Source organism: Choristoneura fumiferana, chromosome 14, assembly GCF_025370935.1.
Source record: "Choristoneura fumiferana chromosome 14, NRCan_CFum_1, whole genome shotgun sequence".
NCBI classification, from domain to species: domain Eukaryota; kingdom Metazoa; phylum Arthropoda; class Insecta; order Lepidoptera; family Tortricidae; genus Choristoneura; species Choristoneura fumiferana.
The window spans coordinates 18,131,073-18,152,976 of NC_133485.1; the positions used below are offsets into that span (position 1 = coordinate 18,131,073).

The window sequence follows — 21,904 nt, forward strand, 5'->3', positions numbered from 1 at the left end:
ACGGTTATTGACCGACCGAACGGGTAAATGCGTTGCATAGTTTCATAAATAACTTGCAAAGATTTTAAATGGAAATAATTCTAAAAATGTAGCATTTTTATTGAAAATTAAAATTCAGACATGTGAACCAACTAATACTGATAATTTTTAATACAAAATAAACACCAAAGCCCTATAAAAAATGGGGATGTAAATGGATTTTGTTCACCTAACTCAAGCACTGCTAAACTCTGCTGTGGTACCAATTTTAAAATTGCCGACATCTTGATAACGATTTACTGAGACGCCCTCTATGTTACGGGTTGTTCTCCAAGTAGTTCAAGTGTCTATTACTAGATGGCAGGAGCTGTTGTAACTCACGCTGTACCAAAGATAACTCAAATAAACGCAATAACCCCATAGTCGCTTTTACCTCAGGTGACCTTAATAATTATTACGATCATTGAATGTCACGGCAATCATATATAAATTTTATTCCACGAAATAGTTAATAACAAAACTACAGTTGAATTCTAATAATTGATAATAATAATAATAATTATCACGGCTCTGAATTAACTAGTCACATTTTTGCAGGTCAATCTCATAAAAGACAAAGTGGAATGCACGTATTATAATGAGAAGGTAGAGATTGATGCAGGGGACTGCGCAGTGGCAACAATCATGGCGTTACTCTTCTTGATGACCGCAGCTGGGAGCATGTGGGATAGCAAGATCTCCGAGAACAGACATATTGGTAAATTATTACCGTTAAGTTCTTGTCAAAAAATTACAAGTGAAAGTCAAAATATCTTTATTAAATTTAGGCCTAATTTAGGCCAAAGCAAGCACTTATAAATGTCAAAAAATCTACCACCGGTTCGGAAAATACTCTGTTGAGAAGAATCCGGCAAGTAACTCAACAAGCTTTTTTGGTGACAGTACTTTTTTGTTGATTCTACCTATATAGTAGCATTTTCATGCAAACCACATTTCCTCCGTACCCAAAAAGGCGATGGCATTTGCCTACCAGAATGTCACTGCCAGATTATTGTATTGTCACCAGATTTACATATGTCAGTCAATTCGTCCAGAAGTATATCAAATTTAGCTTCCAAGATTTGACCCAAATATATAAATAAATAAACAGCCAAATAATAGCTTGTAACTAACCTAACCCACAAAAACTTGGAAAACCCCCGACTTTGACACTTTTAAGTTCAATATCTCAAAAACGGCTTAACTGATTTTGATAAAACATGTCTAAGAACCATTGCTAGAAAACCTGCTTTCAATTAAAAAAACTGCATTCAAATCGGTCCACTCGTTTAAGAGCTACGGTGCCACAGACAGACAGACAGACACACACACAGACGCACATAGCGATCAAACTTATAACACCCCTCTTTTTCCGTCGGGGGTTAAAAAACACCTGTAATTAAAAAAAGGCAACATCCATCTACAGCTTAACTCGGCTACCACTCCCCTTTTCAAACGCGTACCCTTAGAACCCCAACCTTTTGCCCCGCCAAGGCCAGGAATACATGCGTGCGGTGCGGATGGTACGGCGGGCATTTAGCGTTTCCTTTTTACATTGCGTAGCCAAGACACTCCCCACAAAAGGCTACCTGTCATCACACTCGATGGAAACAGAAAACATCACAGTGCACTTGTTCGTAGGCGCAAGAATACTCATCTGTTTCTCGTTGAAGAGAAACTGGCAGAGGCTGACGCAGCCGAGCGGCGAGGGCCCGGAGCCGCGGATGCAGCGACTCAAGTGCTTCAACGGCATCAAGTGAGTCCGCCTACATAGTGCTTCCATCAACAGCTGGGGTTAAGGATCTCCACGACGCTCATTTTTGTGCTCGCAGGACCAAACAATGGCTTTCCGCGACCTTTAACAGGAGTGTGTAATGTTTGTCATAAGAACGATTTGCGAATTTTCATTTCTCATAACACAAATATCAGAATTACAATCTGTCGAAATATAGAGAACGTATAAAAACAATATGCATATAAACAAATTGCCGAATTTCTAAAATCATATTATTCAGTTAGCATAATTGTCTTATAGAAGCCGTAGAAGCCGTGGTGGCCTAGTGGTTTGACCTATCGCCTCTCAAGCAGAGGGTCGTGGGTTCGAACCCCGGCTCGCACCTCTGAGTTTTTCGAAATTCATGTGCGGAATTACATTTGAAATTTACCACGAGCTTTGCGGTGAAGGAAAACATCGTGAGGAAACCTGCACAAACCTGCGAAGCGATTCAATGGTGCGTGCGAAGTTCCCAATCCGCACTGGGCCCGCGTGGGAACTATGGCCCAAGCCCTCTTGTTCTGAGAGGAGGCCTGTGCCCAGCAGTGGGACGTATATAGGCATATTAAAACACTGTATAATAGTCATGCCGCATAATTAATCAAAGTTCATAATAAACAATTTCTATACAAACATCGAGAATAATGATCGAAAAGTATAAAATACCTAGCACAAATCCAACAGCAAAGATCATTTGTGAAGCTATTTAATCCGAGCTGCTATAAAAAAAAAACCTAACATCGAAGGCAAAGGCCTTTAGCCTTCTGGACCTAACCTATCCGAGTCGCTTCTGCTCCGAGCCGTCTTGCTCGCTTGCTTCGCTCGCGCGCACCAATCAAATGTTTTTTTGCATTTAGCACGTATGATGTTATACCGTCTAATCATTATTCTAAATGTTGTTATAGATTTTAATAATTATATTATTAACCGAATATTCAAAATGAAATTATTGAATAAAATCATTATAGCAATTGTTGTTATGACTAATGAACGTTATATTATTTAAATCTTATGCTCGGTAATAATTATGAAATCCGTTTTTATGCTAAATGAATATTATGATTCTTGAACGTAGTTAAATGAAATTATGCTTAAAGTTTGTATGACGATTGAACGGCACCCCTTTAACAGATCTTATGTTCAGTCCAAGTTAGCCACTCCAGAAAGACCCCATCGGCCACCATTGCAACTTTAATGCTTGATATTATCTGGACACGCGGTAGCGTGTCAAGCCAAGTTCAAGCTAACAGAACTGGCGAGCAGCACCGTGTGTAATTTTACCCGAACCATTTGGAGCCACTTTTGGCCCCCTCATAACTCAAGAACTATTTGACATAAACAAGTAATATTTGGCTCATTTATTGAAACTTGCGTGTTACTTAACAACATAAAATATTTCGTAAAAACTTAAAATATCATTTCGTCTCATAACTTAGGATAATATTGAAGCCTAAGGTCTAACTTGGCTTGGTATTCATAAAATATACGAATTATATTATAACCTTCGCAAGTTGTAAAGGTTCTTATTTTATTCTTCCGAAAATTTGGCTTGCTGGTAGAAACAAGCCATGGAACCTAGGGCTCTTCCATGACTGTTTTAGTAGGTACTTAATAATAATTCGTATATGAGAACTAGCCAAGTCAGACCTTGGGCTTCAATATTATCCTAAGTTATGAGACGAAATGATATTTTAAGTTGTTATGAAATATTTTATGTTGTTACAAATAAATTTCAGGACTGACCATTGAACTTGGCTCTCTTGGGATATATTACATTTATATTCTCGCTTCGTTCCACCGTTGGGGGAGAAAAGTCCTCGAGTGGCGACCACGAACCGGAAGACGAAGCGTTGGCAGGCCTCCCACCAGGTGGACTGACGACATCGTGAGAGTAGCGGGAAACCGGTGGATGCAAGTGGCGAGTTGTCGTTCATTGTGGCGTTCTAAGGGAGGCCTTTGTCCAGCAGTGGACGTCTTCCGGCTGATGATGATGATGATGACTCTCGCTTCGTACTCGTACCTCGCCTCATGCGTTTTCCTGCATGCCATTTTCTGTTTACGCTCTTATGGTGAAGTCTTTCTATTCCTATTTATAGTACATTGTGTCTTAAGGGCGGTAAACAAGGAGTTACGAACGAGAGTCTATTAGAAGCCCGAAGTCGAAGACTGAGGGCTTTAATGAGTCGATGTTCGTAATTCTAGTAATTTGCGAGTAAAATTTTATATTTGTAAAAAACTAATATTTTTTTCTATAATTGCCGATACCGCTGACTACGCTCTTGGCAGCGCCAGCTCCGCGCCCCCCTTCCCCCACAGAATGTGCATGTGCCCCACGTGCCATGCAGCATCACACTCACTTTCCGACCTTGGGCTTCATGACAACAAAATTAGTACGGGCAATGATTCATTTACCGACCACGGGTTTCATGACAAGCACATTAAGGTCGAGGGTTTTATTTGGGGGGGTTGCAACCAAGGTAGCCTGCATGTTTCGACACTGTTTACGAGCAAGTGTGATGAAAAAGTCTTTATATTTATGTCAGTAGGCAATTAAAAATTACCCCACACTGTGTGACTCTGCGAACCCTCGGTTCGCGAATCCAACTTGCACTTGGCCGCTTTTTTGGTAGTATGTTAATGACAGATTGTTTTGTTTGCAGGACTATCACAACAATGCTCGTCATATTCGGCCACTCTCCTGCCTTTGTTATCATCATTACTAACAATCCAGAATTCCTTGAAATGGTGAGCATTCATTATTAAATAATAAAATAAAATAAATAAATAAATATCACGGGACAATTCACACCAATTGACCTAGTCCCAAAGTAAGCTTAGCAAAGCTTGTGTTATGGGTACTAAGCAACGGTTAAATATAATTATATAGATAGATACATACTTAAATACATATTAGATACCCAAGACCCGAGAACAAACATTCGTATTTTTCATACAAATATCTGCCCCGACGCGGGAATCGAACCCGGGACCTCAAGCTTCGTAGTCAGGTTCTCTAACCACTAGGCCATCTGGTCGTCAAATACTCATCTTAACGTTTTTTTTCGGCTACGTAAGCTTCTGTAGTCTTTCAACTAACATCATCTTTATCATCATCAACGGAAAGACGCCAATCTTGACCATAGCCTTCCCACCCCCTTAAAAAGCTATATACAATGAACTACAAATTACCACTGCAAACACAGGTTGCTGCAGACTCTCTAATGGTGTCATCGGTCCACCTAGCATGAGGCCCTGTTAGTGCATCTTATACCGGTTCCACAGACCTTAAATATATCGAGATAGACGAAAAGAGCGCTTCAAACTGTATGAGAACCTAGGGTGTCGAATTTTTCGTACCTACGATGACGTCACGAGCGAGATTTAGGGGCTGTTTCTCCATCCATTGATTAGTGTTAACTGGCGGTTAGGTGTGATGCCGTCTCTATTTGTTTTGTTCGAATAGACGGAGACGGCATCACATTTAACCGTCGGTCAACGCTAATCAATGGCTGGTGAAAGAACCCCTTAGTTTCCCATCAATAATCAATCATCACTAAATCAAGACCGCACGTTACCGATTCAAAGGTGTGTCGCCGCGACTCGAGCGGCGACTTTTTCAAAGCGCATCGTGCATTTAGGTTAGGTCGGACAAAACTTTGACCGTGGATCAAAGTTTTTACATGCAAGGTAGGTAAACTCTTACGGTTTATCTCGATATAAGGTCTGTGACCGGTTCGTGTTTTTTTACAGAGTTACCACAATCCGATGTACTCCATCTTGTACGGAGGCACATTGATTGTGCAGACCTTCTTCATCATCTCGGGATTTCTCCTAGCCTACAATATTCTGCTGGTGGAAGAGAAGACTAAGGTTGACTGGAAGATGCTGCCGAAAGGACTCGTCCTTCGGTGGTTGAGGTAAAGAACTTTTTTGGATAACAATATTAATGTTTCCACTAAATAGAGTAGCATTACAGCATTACAGCGTAGGACGTCCACCAACGTGCTGGACGGCTGACTGAGTTAAAGCGGCAGGCTCACGATAGATGCAGGCCGCTTCCAGATAAAGCAACTAGAGGTCTATGAGGCTGGCCTATGTCCAGCCGTTTACGTCCTACTGCTAGTATGATGACATAAAGTAAATAATGTGGTAAACAACATGTACATTTACTGAGTTATGTACAGCTGATCCCAATAATCTACTTCTCCCGAATCAACCTGTATAATTTGAAAATATTTAAATACTCCTGAGATTAACTCCACCGTATGCGGCGATGCTAGCACTTATCTGCACATGGTCAAGACATATTGGAAATGGGCCTTTTTGGAAGGTAACACTTGATTAATATCAAATATCATAACCTAACCTTCAACCTTAGTAAACTTAAAAAAGTTAAACTTGGTCATTTCAAAGTTCAATATCTCAAAAACGGCTGAACCGATTTTCAATCAATCATAGCTAAGAGTTACTGCAAGGAAATTTGCTTTTACTTTAAAAAAAACACATTGAAATCGGTTCATCTGTTTGAGAGCTACGATGGCACAGACAGACAGACATTGCTGTCAAGTTTATAACATCCCTCTTTTTGCTTCGAGGTGTAAAAGTCATGGGCTAAGTTTTTTCGTTTGTTTGGTACACTACAAACGGTAATGTTCATTTCGCAAGTAACGTTTGGCAAACTAATTCATTTCGCCAACTCTAACCCTTATTCATAAAACTTAACAAGCCTATGTTAACTAACAAATGTTTTGTCCCTTTCTAACAAATACAAATGTAGAAGTGACAGATAAGGACAAACGAATTTTAGCGGCATTTTAACTAAAATAGGTTTGATTGTCGTTTATGAATAAGGGGTTAAAACTGTAAATATTTCAGGATTTATTTCAGGGCCATCGTAACCCTTTAGGTTAGGTTAGTTTTATAAAATTCCTGAAATATTTAGTTTCAGATATATTAAACATTTGCAGAAATGAAAAGTTGTGAAACATTAATGAACCCACTACAAACTAATCACGTTGGTAACACTGTAACTACCCCCCCCGATAAAAACTTTTTGCCTTCTCTCAAGCAACCCAACTCTACCAGCTCAAAAGCTAAACCTACCTAAAGTTCGACCTCCTGAATCTGATGCTAACTGTTAATTAAATCAAAAGCTCCTAAGCTCAAGCTATGACCTACCTATATGCAGCCTACCTATATAATAGAGCTTATGAGTCCTACTGAGATGTCTGATACCTACTATATGATAGCGTGATGATGTGAATTGGCCATGTGATCGTCTAGTGGTTGTCTAGTGCCTAAATAAAATGATTGACCCTTCGTTGTGTCCGTCCTAGGTAACCCATACGGTACTTTTAGTGAAGAAGTAAAGATTGGTTGGTCTGAATTTAAGCTACAACTAATTATCTACCTACCCATAACGCAGCTAAGAACACATTACTAGAAAATAACTAATTTGACTAGGAATATAGAATGCTGTAGTATGTTATGGAATGCTGTTAGGGGAACAGGGCAAGTTGTATCCATGATTACTTGAGAGGAACAAGTAATAACTATGACATAATTGCGCATTAATATAATGCTTATGAACATAGTAAAATATCTAAGATTTAAGGAGATTAACCTAGTGATTATATAGGTCTGTGAAGTTTATTAAAATCATGACTTTTAAAACGCCTAGCTATAATAACAAACCAAGATTTCTAAAAGCTGAAGGTAAAGAAATTAGTAAAAACACATTGTAACAGTAAGCCAAATGGAAACAGTTTAATAAAACACAAACAAAATGAGAATATAATAATGTTTCCTTTTGCTATAGTATAATGGGATGTACAGAATACCCACACTATAAGGATATTATGTGAGCGATAGGTAGAACAGGAATATGGTACTATAAGTTTTCCATTTTACTTCAGCAATTAAATAAGCACAAGAATTAAATGGATTAGTTAGTAAATAGAGAGCATTCTAGGGCTCAAATGCAGAATAATAAAGTTGTATATAGGTAATATACTTATGTGTCCACCAGGTGATAAAATTCATAAATCGGTATATACAAGTCAATTAGTAGCATTTGGGTTTTCATTCCTATAATATAATGGTATGACAAAAGTACTCTTGCTATAAATAAGTTTTAATAAATAAATTAACCATAAGAATTTATATGATTTCTATTTAATAATAAAAGCTCACAACAACTTCCAGTGATTAGTTAGTCAATAGTATACAGCAAATTCTCATCCGCCTACCAGTTCTAATTAGCTTTGTTAGTTCCACAATATGGAATTCTGGACTCAAGTGCAAGCTAAAATGTTGTATTAGGTAAAATATATAATCACAAGCGATAATGCTAGAGAGTTGTTTGTAGATAAAATTTTCTTTATATAAAATCAACTAGGTGTTAGTTTACTCTTACTATAGCTTGTATTGTATTGATTGAATTCTAATGAAGAATTATAGGATTTATTTGGAAATAATCTACATCACCAATTTCAACGATTATATAAGCTTGAAGTTAATGTAGAAGTTGTTTATATATATATATATGTATAAATTATTGTCCCCCCTAATTATTCCGATGTTTATAGACCGGGGTGATAGATTTCAATTTGGGCTTGAAGTTAATGTAGAAGGGATTATTTGCTATGCAGGTAAGTGTATTCATTCACTACCTATGGATTTATCCGAGAAATAGAATACCAACCAACTTAATTCTATTGGTGGAGGTAAAGGTCATTCCTACCGTCTTATCTTAGAGTCAGAATACCATACCAACTTAATATCTATTTGGAGGTATGGTCTATCTTACAGTACAATATAAGTTACCCACTTTAAGAATACTGCAATTATTTATATTTTGTTTTGTTTCTGTCGATAGCAGATAGTTTATACATTTACATGAATAGCGTTCCGGCTGTCAAGAATAGAACTTTGCTACACATGCCTAGCTTTGACCAAATATAACACATAAATGTTGAGAATTTTCTTTGAATGGAATTATTAGTAGGTATCCCATAATTGTGTCAACCTCAGACATAGAAACTTTAATAGATTTTTTTTCATTATTTCTCTATTAAGTCCCTAAGCACACATATATTATATATATAGCACACAACAGTAAATGAGTAAAGTTAACAAGGGAGTACTTACATGACTCGTTGCACAAGATAAAGAAATACATATCTGACCTCACAGTTCCTGGTTCCTGGGTAATGGTGACCGCGGAGATTCTAGCGGGGGTTTTCGTTAGCACCGCAAGGTATCCAACCCCGAGGCTCAAATCAGACCTCACAGAATAAAGAACTAAGCTGGAAGACTAGCAGCGAAAGAACCGAAACAAAAACGCGAGAGCATTGCCCAGCGACATCAGACTCCCCGCCGGCCTGCCAGCCTATTTACGATCAAAGATTAAAGAGACGGGAGGACTAATAGCGAAAGAACAAACAAAAACGCATGGGCACTCCCCAGCGACATCGGCCTCCCAATACCAATCCGCAAGCTCCATCATAAATCAAATCAAAATTAACAAAAACGCGCAAATCACCCAGCAGCGCAACGACCTTCTCTTCCCAAATTCCAGAACCGAATGCCCCCCCCCAAAACCTCCATTTTTTTTTCATCCCCGATCGATAAATCCAGCATCTTCCAGTTTGAATGGAGTCGCGAGCGTGCGAAAGAAATAGAGTTTGTAAGAGTAAGAGCGAGACAGGTATACGACTCTGAATAATGAACGACGAACGAAACTGAAGGTTGATTTTAAACAACATGTAAAAGAGATAAACGATGAGATGAGATAGTCATATTAATTTAAAACACCGAACGATGAATGGAAGCGAAGGTTAATTCTATGTTTAAATAGTGTATAGAGCAGTGATAAACGAAGAGTTTTATTGTTTTATCATCAAGTATATTATATCTCATTTGAATCTAAATATTTGTTTCTGGTTAAATAAAGTCAAATTTTCTGCTAATGTTTAATATGATTATTTATGTAAGTAAATAAGCGATTAACCGAATAATAAGGACCAGACGTGGTAAACAACAGAGGCTTATTTAATACATTGTGAACTTTGCAGTAGTTATTTAATTTTATGTTTATTTATTTATTTATTCATATATTTGTGAACGAAGCGGTACAAGATGTCTCTTGTTCCGTTTCAACACGGATTAAAATATGTACCGAGTGTGGCCTGTAATATGTGCAAATAATTAAAACATCATAGATCGAACCTACTGGTCAAACTGAACAGCATTAGTTCAGCGACCTTTGAAAATAATTAGTTTGTTTTTTATTACACTTTAAAGTTTATTCGAAAAAGCATTGTAAAGAAAAATGTTTCATATTTGTAGTGTGACAGGCGACGTCAGTTGGGTTCTAGGATGGCGCGTTGGTACCATGTAGGTACATTGAATTTTTGCATACAGATAAATATTTAGATCAATACCTGTAGACTGAGATAATTAACTACTTTTTCACGACACTGCTTGAAAATAATAAATGTGGCCAGAGATAACTTTCAACACCCGACTCATTTATGGCTCGCAAAACAGGACAACAATGTATGTATTTCATATCGTATCAATATATGTATTTCATAATACGATACGACTTTTTAGAATATGATTTCTGAATTTAATTCCTAGCGTGCTGAGCTGGCGGGATAGGAGGGATGACACTATTTTTACTTCCTCGCAGTGATCGTGAAAAGCACAATATTTAGTCTCGGCCAAAAGTGCAATATCGAAGGCCTCCCCTTCTGCAGGGCTACTACGAAACTCGAAACTCGAAGTTCGTGTCGTGCGGTCCCTCTGACACTTATACTATTTAATACGAGAGCGAGAGGGACGGTACGATACGAACTTCGAGTTCCGAGTTTCGTAGTAGCCCTGCTGGTCGGCCTTCAAACTAACTCGTTCATCTATTGCTTACCTTCGTGCCTCTACAACAATGTACTATTTATCCCCGAAAATCGCGATAACTTTCGAATTCAATATCTAAATTAAATAAATATTTTCATAGATGCCAATTTGACTGTACACACAGTTTCTCTTGAATTATATTTTTGTCATTTTCTCATACATAGCTCAACGAAAAATGTCTTTATTTTTAAAATAGCAACTGCTTCAGCCATTCTTTTGCGCGCATTATTTCTAAGGCAACTGACTCAGGTTGAGTTCAAAACGCATCAGCGTAGTGTGGTGGTGGTGACAGGTCTGTGTGATGTGTGTGTAGCAGTAAGACCTGTGTATAGGCGGACGAGCTGCATGAACACACATTTGTTGTTATTGCATAGACCTAGCTAGCGTAAGGTTGCGGGTGAGCAAAGTAACGCCGATTCAATAAATTATTCGTTTCTTCACTATATTGTATTGATACTCTTTATTGTACATAAAACATATGAAAATTACAGTTAACAAGAGAAAGATTATGTCCAAAAGCGAAATTATCACTTAAAGGGATCTCTTCCAGTTAACCTTTTTTTTTCTTCATTTGTTTGTTTCGTCTTTTTTAACCCCCGACGCAAAAAGAGGGGTGTTATAAGTTAGACCGCTATGTGTGTCTGTCTGTGGCACCGTAGCTCTTAAGCGGGTGGACCGATTTGAATGCGGTTTTTTTTATTTGAAAGCTGGTTTTCAAGCGATGGTTCTTAGACATGTTTTATCAAAATCAGTTCAGCCGTTTTAAGATCATCAGCTCTTTTGTTCGCTGCGGTAGAAATCTTCGACGCATAACGGGTATTTACTTTACTTCCAAACATATTTGGGACCTAAAATTTGAAACACCCATATATGCTATATAACTGTGCAAGATTATGGAATTCTCGGCCTGATGCTGCAGCCTGGATATCCAGAACGCTAGTAGGTAAACTCTTGATAAAACCATAGCAGATATATCGTGTTTGGATTCGTTTAGATCAGTATTTGATTCTAAAGTACAATTCAATAGAATCTGTCAATTTTCTACATATTTAAGACACCCTATCGTGGGCACACTTGATTATATATGTCCCTGTTGTTGCAATTATCATCTAAAAGGAATCAAAAAAGAATAATAGTCACATCACAAAGCCTTAGGCAGCCCGGTGTCTATATTAGTAGGCTGGAAGTGTCTACAGGATTGTCAGATTCTATTGAATTGGAGTTTACATGCAATGCAATGGTGGCAACACTACGAACTGATGCTGCAGCCATGATATTCAGTATACAAGTATACTCTTGAAAAAATAATAGCAGATATGTCGTGTTTGATTCCTTTTGATCAGTATTTGATTCTACATACAATGCAATGGTGGCAACAAGATGAGCTGATGCTGCAGCCAGGATATCCAACACACTAGTACACTTTTAAAAAATAATATACCAGTTTAAAAAACATGGAATAAAAAAAACTTAAATTTAGAATTTAAAAAACCCCCACATAAAAAACGCCCGAAAAAAATCTTTAAAAAACTACATTAGTTTCCTGTTAACCTTAGCGGTCCCCCGACACCGACGACGCTTAGATAAAAAAATATTACTAGGTACTTATACTAAATTAACTTTGGATAATTTTGCCGGAAATCAGCATAGTCTCCGCGGAATAGGGATAAACGAATCCTTCCCAGATGAAGTCGCGGGCAACAGCTAGGTAGTGCATAATTATTTTTTACTTTTTAGTTGTCTTTTTTGGCGGCGTTTTTTTTTCGGTCGTTTTTTATGTCGGGGGTTTTTTCATCAGTCCTGTTTAGCGGCAAGGACCCCATGTCTTTTTTTTTAATTTTTATGTCAATCTGTAATATTTTTATGACGTTAAATTAATGAATTTTCTTTTTTCTTTCAGTCGATCGTTGGTTTGGAGATAAAAGACTGCCGCAGCGATTGGTATTATCATTTGCTCTACGTCAACAACTTCATTGACAACTCGCAGTGCATGGCGCATACCTGGTAAGATTGAAAGAGATAGATAGAGAGAGAAATATTTCTTTACAGATATTTTATACACAGAAAAATAAATACGGTATTTGACAACTCCTGATTTTGCCATATCTTAATATTATTATGAAAATATAGATAAACAGATAGTGTTTAGCGAAGAGAAAATTTAAATCGGTTGAAAATTGGATTTATAGTGATTTTTTGAAAAATCTATATACCTGTCTCTTTCTCAAACGCTTTTCTCTATGCAGCAAGTATGGCGGTACTGGCGTGTGACGTCACATGCCAGTATGTCTTTCTTTGTCTAATCTTGAATTTCAAACCTTTATAACTTTGTTATTTGTAAAGTTAGCTTAAAAATTGTTTTCTATTCGATAACAGGCATTGTGTAGTTTTAATTTATAAAACATGTACAAAATAGTCAAATACCGTATTAGAAGGAAAGGATAAATAAAAATAAATATTTAATAGTATAAATTGGGCCCACTCGGAATAATGCGGTGGTAAGCCATCTTCTAGTTGTCTACTGATCAAGTTGTTGCAAGAAGCGTTAGTTCTCGCAATAATCTGATGTAGATTACTGGTGATTAATGTCCACGGAAGTGGTCGAAACTTGCCAGGTGCGGGTAGCAGCATATTACATACCTTGTGATTTCTAAATTTCGTTAACTTTAAGAAATCATTCAACGGGTTAAATGAAGTTAAAACTAATAAAAGACACTAAAGTAGTTTAACTCTTACTATTTTAAAGACAAATGTACAATACCTTGTTCCCCGTACAGTCAACCAATTTGATTTCTGACCGCTATTAGAATCTTTCCATGCCATCCATTCTAATACTATACTTAAATGCGAGTGTGTGTGTTTGGGTGTGTGTATGTTTTTCCGTCTTTCACGTCGAAACGGAGCGACGGATCTACGTGATTTTGGCATAGAGATAGTTTATGGGCCAGAGAGTGACATAGGCTACCAGACGCAAAAAGAGGGGTGTTATAAGTTTGACCGCTATGTGTGTCTGTCTGTCTGTCTGTGGCACCGTAGCTCTTAAACGGGTAGACCGATTTGAATGCGGTTTTATCATTTGAAATCAGGTTTTCTAGCACTGGTTCTTAGAGATGTTTCATCAAAATCGGTTCAGCCCAGTTTGGGTTTTTTTTTAAATTATTTAACTTAAAACAATTAAATATGCGATATTGCACTTTGAAGTGACAAAGTCAGGGGTTTTCCAACTTTTTGTTTGTTAGGTTACTTCATCATCCCAGCCTATATACGTCCCACTGCTGGGCACAGGCCTCCTCTCAGAACAAGAGGGCTTGGGCCATAGTTCCCACGCGGGCCCAGTGCGGATTGGGATTAGGTTACTTAGTTGGCTTTTATTCCAAGATGTGTGTCTCTCTTTCTGTAGGTACTTAGCAGCAGACATGCAACTGAGCGTGCTAGGCCTGCTTCTGTTCTGTCTCGTGTCCCGCGTGCGCGCGCGCAAGATGGCCGTCGGTGCCGCGATCGTACTAGGACTACTCACGCCAGCCGTTCACACTTACGTGCAAGACCTGCATCCTATACTAATTTTGGCCCCAGAGTGAGTACTTTTCTATGATTCTAGAATCGAACGAAAAATAATGTTTTATTGGTGAAACAAAGGTAATGAAATAAAATATTTATTTGCTGGAATACGTTTGCATAAGGTCTTACAAGTAGATATCATCAGGAACAGTATTCAGTCCGTATACAAAATCAACATGCAAATTTAAAATTACAATGATTATGATTTTTTGTTGTGAATAAATAAAAGTCTTACTGCAGTTGTTAAAAAAAAAAAAGATTATGATTTAAAATTCAAAAAGTCCTTAACATTATAGAAGCAGTAATCATGTAGCCATTCAGTCATCTTTACTTTAAATAATCTACCATGCAACATCTTCAACTCGTCAGGAAGTTTATTATACCTACAGCACGATACACATGTTACAGGCATTCCTCTTATAGATGTCAGAGTGGTAAGGGGGTTGATACAACAGATTTTTGTATTGCGTGCGAAGCTCTCCTCCGAACCATCTGCCATGTGTTTTAAAGTATTCTGGGTGGTCCTTAGTAAATAGACACGCTTTTAAGATATACATACAGGCCAAGGGCAGAACTTTAAACTTTTATAGGTATAGGAATAGGTAGGTAGGGTTCTGCGCCCAAAGAGCTCAGCAACCTCAATTGACACTGTGCAAACAAGCAAGTATGTCATTAAGATTGGTTTTTTGGAATCTTTTTGTATTTTTTTTTTAAATTTCAATTTTTTTGTTACTTTTACGGTTATCCCGTAAAACCTATATCGAAAATACAAAGTGGAATATAGATGCACAGAAAAACCAGAAAAATAAGACCAGCGCTGGGAATCGAACCCAGGTCCTCGGCATTCCGTGCCGTGTGCTATACCGCTACACCACCGCTGGACAACGATACAGACACGAATTTCTCCTATGCACCTCATATCACGTTCTCATATCGTTTCTTACTTAGCCACTTAAGCAGCGACACTAGCGACATCTATGCCGTAGCCCTCATCGAGAAACTTTTCGGCACTCCATCGGAACTAACCGCTCACCCGGACAAGAGATATCGTTATTAAGCAATTAAGTACATTAAGATTGGTTTTTTGGAATCTTCAAAAAAAAAGTAAAGAACGAAAAGAAGAAAGAAGAAGTATAGTATAGTATAGTAGGTATGTAGTTTGGAAGTATGCCATCTTCAACATCAGCTGAAAGATGGCCAATGCTAGACAAAAGCCTCCATCAAAGCGTTCCACAATAATCAGTCCTGCATTGCCAGCACACAATAGATTCCAGATCCCTAACCCGATCGTCGGTTCACATTGTTGAGAATCTTCCAACGTTACGTCTTCCGGTTCGCGGCCGCCATTCTAGAAGCTACCGCTAAACCGATCGACAGTTCTACGAACATTGTGCCTTGCCCACTGCCACTTACCCAAATCCAGACTTCACTGAACTGTGTAGTTGCCAGCAAGTTTATTTTTAGAGTTCCGTAGCCAAAATGGCGAAAACGGAACCCTTATAGTTTCACCATGTCAATATCATATCAATCTATCAATGCTAGTAAAGGTATAATTTTGCACGAATATATAATGTAAACTATGCCGACAAAATGGTACAATAAAAAAAACAAAAACAATTTTTTTAGATTACCTCCCATAGATGTAAAGTGGGGTGTTTTTTTTTTCTTATCCAACCTTGTAGCGTGGGGTATCGTTGGATAGGTCTTTTAAAATTGATTCGATTGATTATTTCGTTGGATTGCTAAAACGATTTTTCGATTCAGTGATTTGTTTGCAAAATATTCAACTTTAAAGTGCAAATTTTTATTAAAATCTAAACCGGTGAGAGGAAAAATATGAAAATCAAAACAAAAGGAAAACTATAACGGTTAAGTTTTCTTGAGAATTATTAGTAGTTTGAGTAAATAGCAGCCTAAGGTATATAAAATATATCTAAACTTGGAATATTCCGTACAAAATACCTACGTAATCCTTAGAAAAATATTACTTCATTTTTTCCTAATGGCTTTCGGGCGTGTCCGACGCGCTCTTGGCCGGTTTTAAATGTCGTTTTTATTTTCCAGGGTGATCCGTCATTTGTTCGTCGAGGATCCGACGTTCAACAACCTGTATAAGCGGGGACACACCAACCTCGTCTGCTACGCGCTCGGACTCGGCCTGGCCATGTACATCTACTGTCAGCAGGAGAAAAACATTGATATTGAAAAGTATAAGGTATACTATCGAAAATACAAACTGAGACAGGGATGCACAGAAAAACCAGAAAAAGAGACCAGCGCTATTAATAAATTTGATTTCTTAGTAGCGACATCTCTTGTCTGGGTGAGCGGTTGGTTCCGAAAGAGTATGACGTCTCTCGATGAGAGCGGAACATAGATGGCGCTAGTGCTGCTGCATAAGTAGCGTAGTAGAAATAAGCAACCTGAGATATGTATGCATAGGAAAAATTCGTGTCTAGATTCCTGCCCAGCGGTGGTGTAGGGGCTATCGCACGCAGCACGTATTGCTGAGGACCTGGGTTCGATTCCCAGCGCTGGTCTCTTTTTCTGCTTTTTCTGTGCATCCATGTCTCAGTTTGTATTTTCGATATGGTTTCACGGGATACCCGTAAAAGTAACAAATTTGGAGTTGAAATAAAAAATACAAAAAGACTCCAAAAAACCAATCATAAGGTATACTAGCTTTTGCCCGCGGCTTCGCCCGCGTAGAATTCGGTTATCGTGCACTGTTCCCTCGGGAACTGTGCATTTTCTCGGGATAAAAAGTAGCTTATGTCACTCTCTGGCCCATAAACTATCTCTATGCCAAAAATCCCGTCGATCCGTCGCTCCGTTTCGACGTGAAAGGCGGACAAACATACATACAAACACACACACTTTCGCATTTATAATATTAGTATAAAAAGTAGCCTATGTCACTCTCCGGCCCATAAACTATCTCTATGCTTTGGCATCACACCAACAAACAACAAATCACGTCGATCCTTCGCTCCTTTTCCACGTGAAAGGCTGGATATGGATAGACAAGAAGATACTGAAGCTATACTCTGTGGGTAGATAAGAAACCACTCCAACCAGGGTGTTGGAGACGTGCAGCCGGTGAGAATCAGGCACTGTCTGGGTCTTCCTTTTCCAGTCGTCCATAATGGATTTCCTGACTGCACGCTCCCATCTCCTATAAAGTACCTCACATAAAATTTAAAAAACTAAAACGAGAAAAGCAAGCATCTTGAAGGAAGAAGGAGGAAGTGAGACGTCCAAGTTCTGAATAATTTATTGAATCAGGCGTTACTTTGCGGAGGTGCATATCAATGAATTAAAATAATTTATTAGCTTACCCACGACCTTATGATATCATCATCATCATCATCTTCATTTATTCAGTAAACAATACAAGATTTTGTTTGAGTTTCTAACAGCTAAGCAGGTAAATGTAGTATCATCTCCCTTGCTACGGCATGGGTCTTATTTCAGCAATGGCATTTAATAAAACACGCCTTGACAGTAAATAAATAAAAATGCAAGGTAAATTTATAGCACGATTAAAAATTATTAATATTTTGTGGGTAGTTTTGTTTTATTTAGGGAAAAATATAGGTGGGTACTTGGGGAGTTACAGTGACAAATTAAAACGGTTGTTGTGGTTTGTTAGTCTAACATCTGGTAGCATGGTGTACGGTTGTGTTGCTCTGAAGATGAGCTCTGGTTGAGTTCGAAACGCGTCAGTGTAGTGTGGTGGTGGTGATAGATGGGTTTGTGTGATTTGTGTGTGTTCTTACAGTGTGTAAGTGGAGGAACTGTATGAACACGCATATTTTGCATAAACTTAACTATCATAAAGGTCGCGGGTGAGCAAAGAAATTCTTTTAGTTCGTCCAAGTTCTGAACACTGCCCCAATAGTTGCCATCTTTAATTTTATATATCATTAGCAGTGGAGGCGACGACTTTTGATTTGCTTTTCAAACACTAGGACATTTAGCTTACAACGAAAATGCAAACTGAAACATAGATGCACAGAAAAATCCCAGAAAAAGAGACCATAAAAAAAATACAAAAAGACTCCAAAAACCAATCTTAATTAACCTTACATTACAGAAATACCGTCATTTCTACTGGGCCACATTACCCCTAGGGCTGCTACTCGTCACATCAGCGAGCGTCTTCTATATCGACGGCATCCTGATACCGCTGGCTTTCCGTATGGTCTACTCGAGCGCTGTCAAGGCCATATTTGGTCTAATAATAATCACGATTCTACTGGGAAATATCTTCAAGATTGAGAGTAAGTAACTATTTCTTATTATGAGCAGAGTTTTTATTATCATTTCTTATTATACCGGGTGGGCCCTGTAACAGGAGCAAAAAATTAAAACACAGGTTCTGCTACTTACATGGAGCTACTTTAGTTCTGCTACTTTAAAAAATTAAGTAATTTCATAATTAATCATCATTATGATTATTATAAACAAATAAAATGGTATTTTCAAAGTGGTATTTTGGTGGTGGTGGTGGTATTTTCATCCAATAGCCTAAATGATATCGCCTGTGTAACAAAATGACGAATTTCGCAATACATTGCTTGTCCAATTAAACTTTAAACTATAATAAAAATCATAATACAAGTTGTTTTCAAAAGTTGTAGAACTAAATTAGCTCAAGATGAAGAGTGGAAGCTGTGGTTTAGTTTTTTGCTCCTGTTACAGGGCCCACCTTGTATATTAATTATCAGAGTAAACTTAGCTTCACTTCAGTTCCGTCTTAAGTTGTTCCACATTTCATGTCTCTAAACTTAGCGGCTTTGATTTAGGAATTTCATCAAGTAACCCAGAGTAAATTTTTGATAGATCTTAATGTATCTTTGGTGAAATAAACCGGATTGTTTTTATGAAGGTGTACAGAACTAACTAATAAAAGCGTGTTAAAAAGTACGTCGTCTTCCAGAGATTTACCGTCCCATAATGGAGTGGCGAGGCTGGGCGGCACCAGGACGTGTCTCCTACTGCGCCTTCCTGGTCCACATCACCATCATACGTACTCTTCTAGTAAATCACACCTCACTGGTCCACTCATCATTATATCAAATCGTAAGTAATAGAACTACATCGGAGTTCCGCTGTGGCACTCACTATTCACATCACCACAACGTAATTCGTCCCAATGCTAGAAACTTCTTCGCAGAACGAGAGGATGGCTTTCCGACCTGGAACACACCATTAAACTGCTGCAAGTTTGTGCTTTCCTTGAGATGCTATTTTTAACTGAAAAGCTCATGGAAAATTTCAAATGAATTTCGCACATTTCCGAAACTCAGATGTGTGTGGCCAGGATCAGACAGACCCCACGATACGATCCTCTGCTCTGACACTTTTACAAGTTAACCATTACGTATTCTACACCTACGAAAATGAAGATGAATTAATGATTTGACCAGATAAATGCTTCTCCAAACTGTTAGCTAATCTGGTGTCTTTCTACAGGTTGTAAACTACCTCGGCCTCCTGACATCGTCCTTCCTACTTGCATTTCCTTTGTGGATGTTAGTAGAGGCCCCCTGTACTCAGCTAGTGAAGGTTCGTATATTAAATAAATATAACTAGTCAATTGAAACCAAAATTGACCTTGATCCAAAGTAAGTAGTTAATAGTAAGTGTTTAGTTTTGTAACTAAGGGACCCCATACATCCCTGTATTATTATTATTATTATTTTGTATTTTTTTTTTTTAATTGTATACTGTAGTTTTTAAGTATTTTATTTGTAATTATTTTATGTTGAAAAAATGACTTTCTGCCAAGTTTCTTGCGGCGCATTCTTCTTGGCAATGATGGTCTTTCCGAAAGCGCTGGTAGTTTAAAAAATGACATGTAAAAGTGCCCATTGCGGCCTATTTACTGAATGAATGATTTTGATTTTTGATTTTTTTTTTAAGCAAAGTTTATGTTTATCTAGATACCTAATAAGCGTAGACACTTCTCCCACTAATTATTATAAATGCGAAAGTAATGTGTGTTCATTTTTTACTCCTTCAAGCTATACCTAACTACTGGACGGATTCGGATGAAATTTGGTATGTAGTTTAGTTTTGGTATGTTATGTGGTTTGGTTTTTTAAATGCTGAGTGGGGACCTATTTAGCATCATCTAGGTACTTATGTTTTGTTTTTGTTCTGTTTTGCTGTTGTGTTTTGTTGTTGTTGTTCTGTTAACATAACATGTTCATTGTTATGTTTTTATGGCGTTACATAAATATATTTTCTTTCTTTCTTATAACACATAGGCTACTATTTACCTCGATAATCCTACGGGATAAAATATTGGAATCTCAATCGCTAGGATTAGAGACATGAAATTCGGCGTGAGTGTTAAATATGCGAACTTGAATGAAATCCAAGATATTTTTTGGTAATACCCATTGGCCATGGGTCCTACTTAGTAAAATCCTGGGATTTCAATACATCTTCCGGATAAAATAGTTTACGTTTTTTTAAACTAGCCTAGAATAGTATCCCACTGCTATGCAAAGGCTTCTCTTCTTGATCTCCACACCTGGTTCAGCGCAATGTCAGGCCAATCCCTTGCATACGCGTCCAAGTCGTCCCGCCATCTCCTTCTCGGTCTACCCCGCCGTCGATGGCCGTTCTCCGGTGCCCACCAAGTGACTGAGTGAGCCCACTTCTGGGGGTGCATGCGACAGACGCGTCCAGCCCAGTTCCATTGCAGCTTAGCAGTCTCTTTCCCAACGTCGGCTATACGTGTTTTTGAGCGTAGCATAGTGTTTCGGATCCGTAGAGTTCGCGATTAGCTTCTTTTTTTTATTCGACTGGATGGAAAACGAGCAAGTGGGTCTCCTGATGGTAAGAGATCACCATCGCCCATAAACATCTGCAACACCAGGGGTATTGCAGATGCGTTGCCAACCTAGAGGCCTAAGAGGGATACCTCAAGTGTCAGTAATTTCACCGGCTGTCTTACTCTCCACGCCGAAACACAACAGTGCAAGCACTGCAGCTTCACGGCAGGATTAGCGAGCAAGATGGTGGCAGCAATCCGGGCGGACCTTGCACAAGGTCCTACCACCTGAAAACTGCTGCTGATACTGATTAATTGTTAACAATTCAATACAAGAATTGCTCGTTTAAAAATGTATCTATGATAATTGATAACATTCGATTTTCAGGTCTGCCTGATGCCTAACTCCAAGAAACCTGGATCCAACCTGGAGTCGAACAAATCGGTCAGCATAGCCACCCAGATCGTGGTGCTCGGCAGCAAGAAAACCATCGAAGTTATAAGCTAGGAACTAATAAGTTATAACCCTTAACCATGATCTTTCAAAGTAGCTACTGCACCAAAAAATAACCCGACAAACGCGTGTCGCTCTCGCCTGAAAAAGGGTTATATTTTGAATAATTACGTTTTTTGTACATGAAACTACCGTGAGACTCGCTCATATTAAACATGTCCAGCTAAACTCGGTTTAAGACGTGAGTTATCCGTTACAATATCATTTAATTACGTTTTTATTTAATTGTGCCCCCACAGTTAAACTACATATTTCTTATAGATTTTCCCTATAATCTATATATCGTCATCATCATCAGCCATACAGCAGTCAAAGGTCAAAGGTCAAAGTCAAA

At 38.2% G+C, this 21,904-nt stretch overlaps 1 protein-coding gene across 3 annotated transcripts in view; it reads left to right on the forward strand.

The window, feature by feature from the left end:
* Window positions 1-21,832, forward strand: part of LOC141435341 (nose resistant to fluoxetine protein 6-like) — a 33,898-nt gene extending 12,066 nt beyond the window's left edge. For 2 of the 3 annotated variants that reach the window (XM_074098049.1, XM_074098051.1), the window contains 12 exons: window positions 577-736; window positions 1,660-1,774; window positions 4,453-4,537; window positions 5,543-5,709; window positions 6,044-6,122; window positions 12,612-12,715; window positions 14,112-14,285; window positions 16,334-16,484; window positions 18,366-18,552; window positions 19,212-19,354; window positions 19,748-19,840; window positions 21,445-21,832. In XM_074098049.1, coding sequence (XP_073954150.1) covers window positions 577-736; window positions 1,660-1,774; window positions 4,453-4,537; window positions 5,543-5,709; window positions 6,044-6,122; window positions 12,612-12,715; window positions 14,112-14,285; window positions 16,334-16,484; window positions 18,366-18,552; window positions 19,212-19,354; window positions 19,748-19,840; window positions 21,445-21,564 — 1,578 coding nt within the window. In that variant the 3' untranslated portion in view covers window positions 21,565-21,832. The remainder of the gene's footprint in view (window positions 1-576; window positions 737-1,659; window positions 1,775-4,452; window positions 4,538-5,542; window positions 5,710-6,043; window positions 6,123-12,611; window positions 12,716-14,111; window positions 14,286-16,333; window positions 16,485-18,365; window positions 18,553-19,211; window positions 19,355-19,747; window positions 19,841-21,444) is intronic. The other variant, XM_074098050.1, reaches the window with a different exon arrangement.
* The last annotated feature ends 72 nt before the right edge of the window (window positions 21,833-21,904 follow it).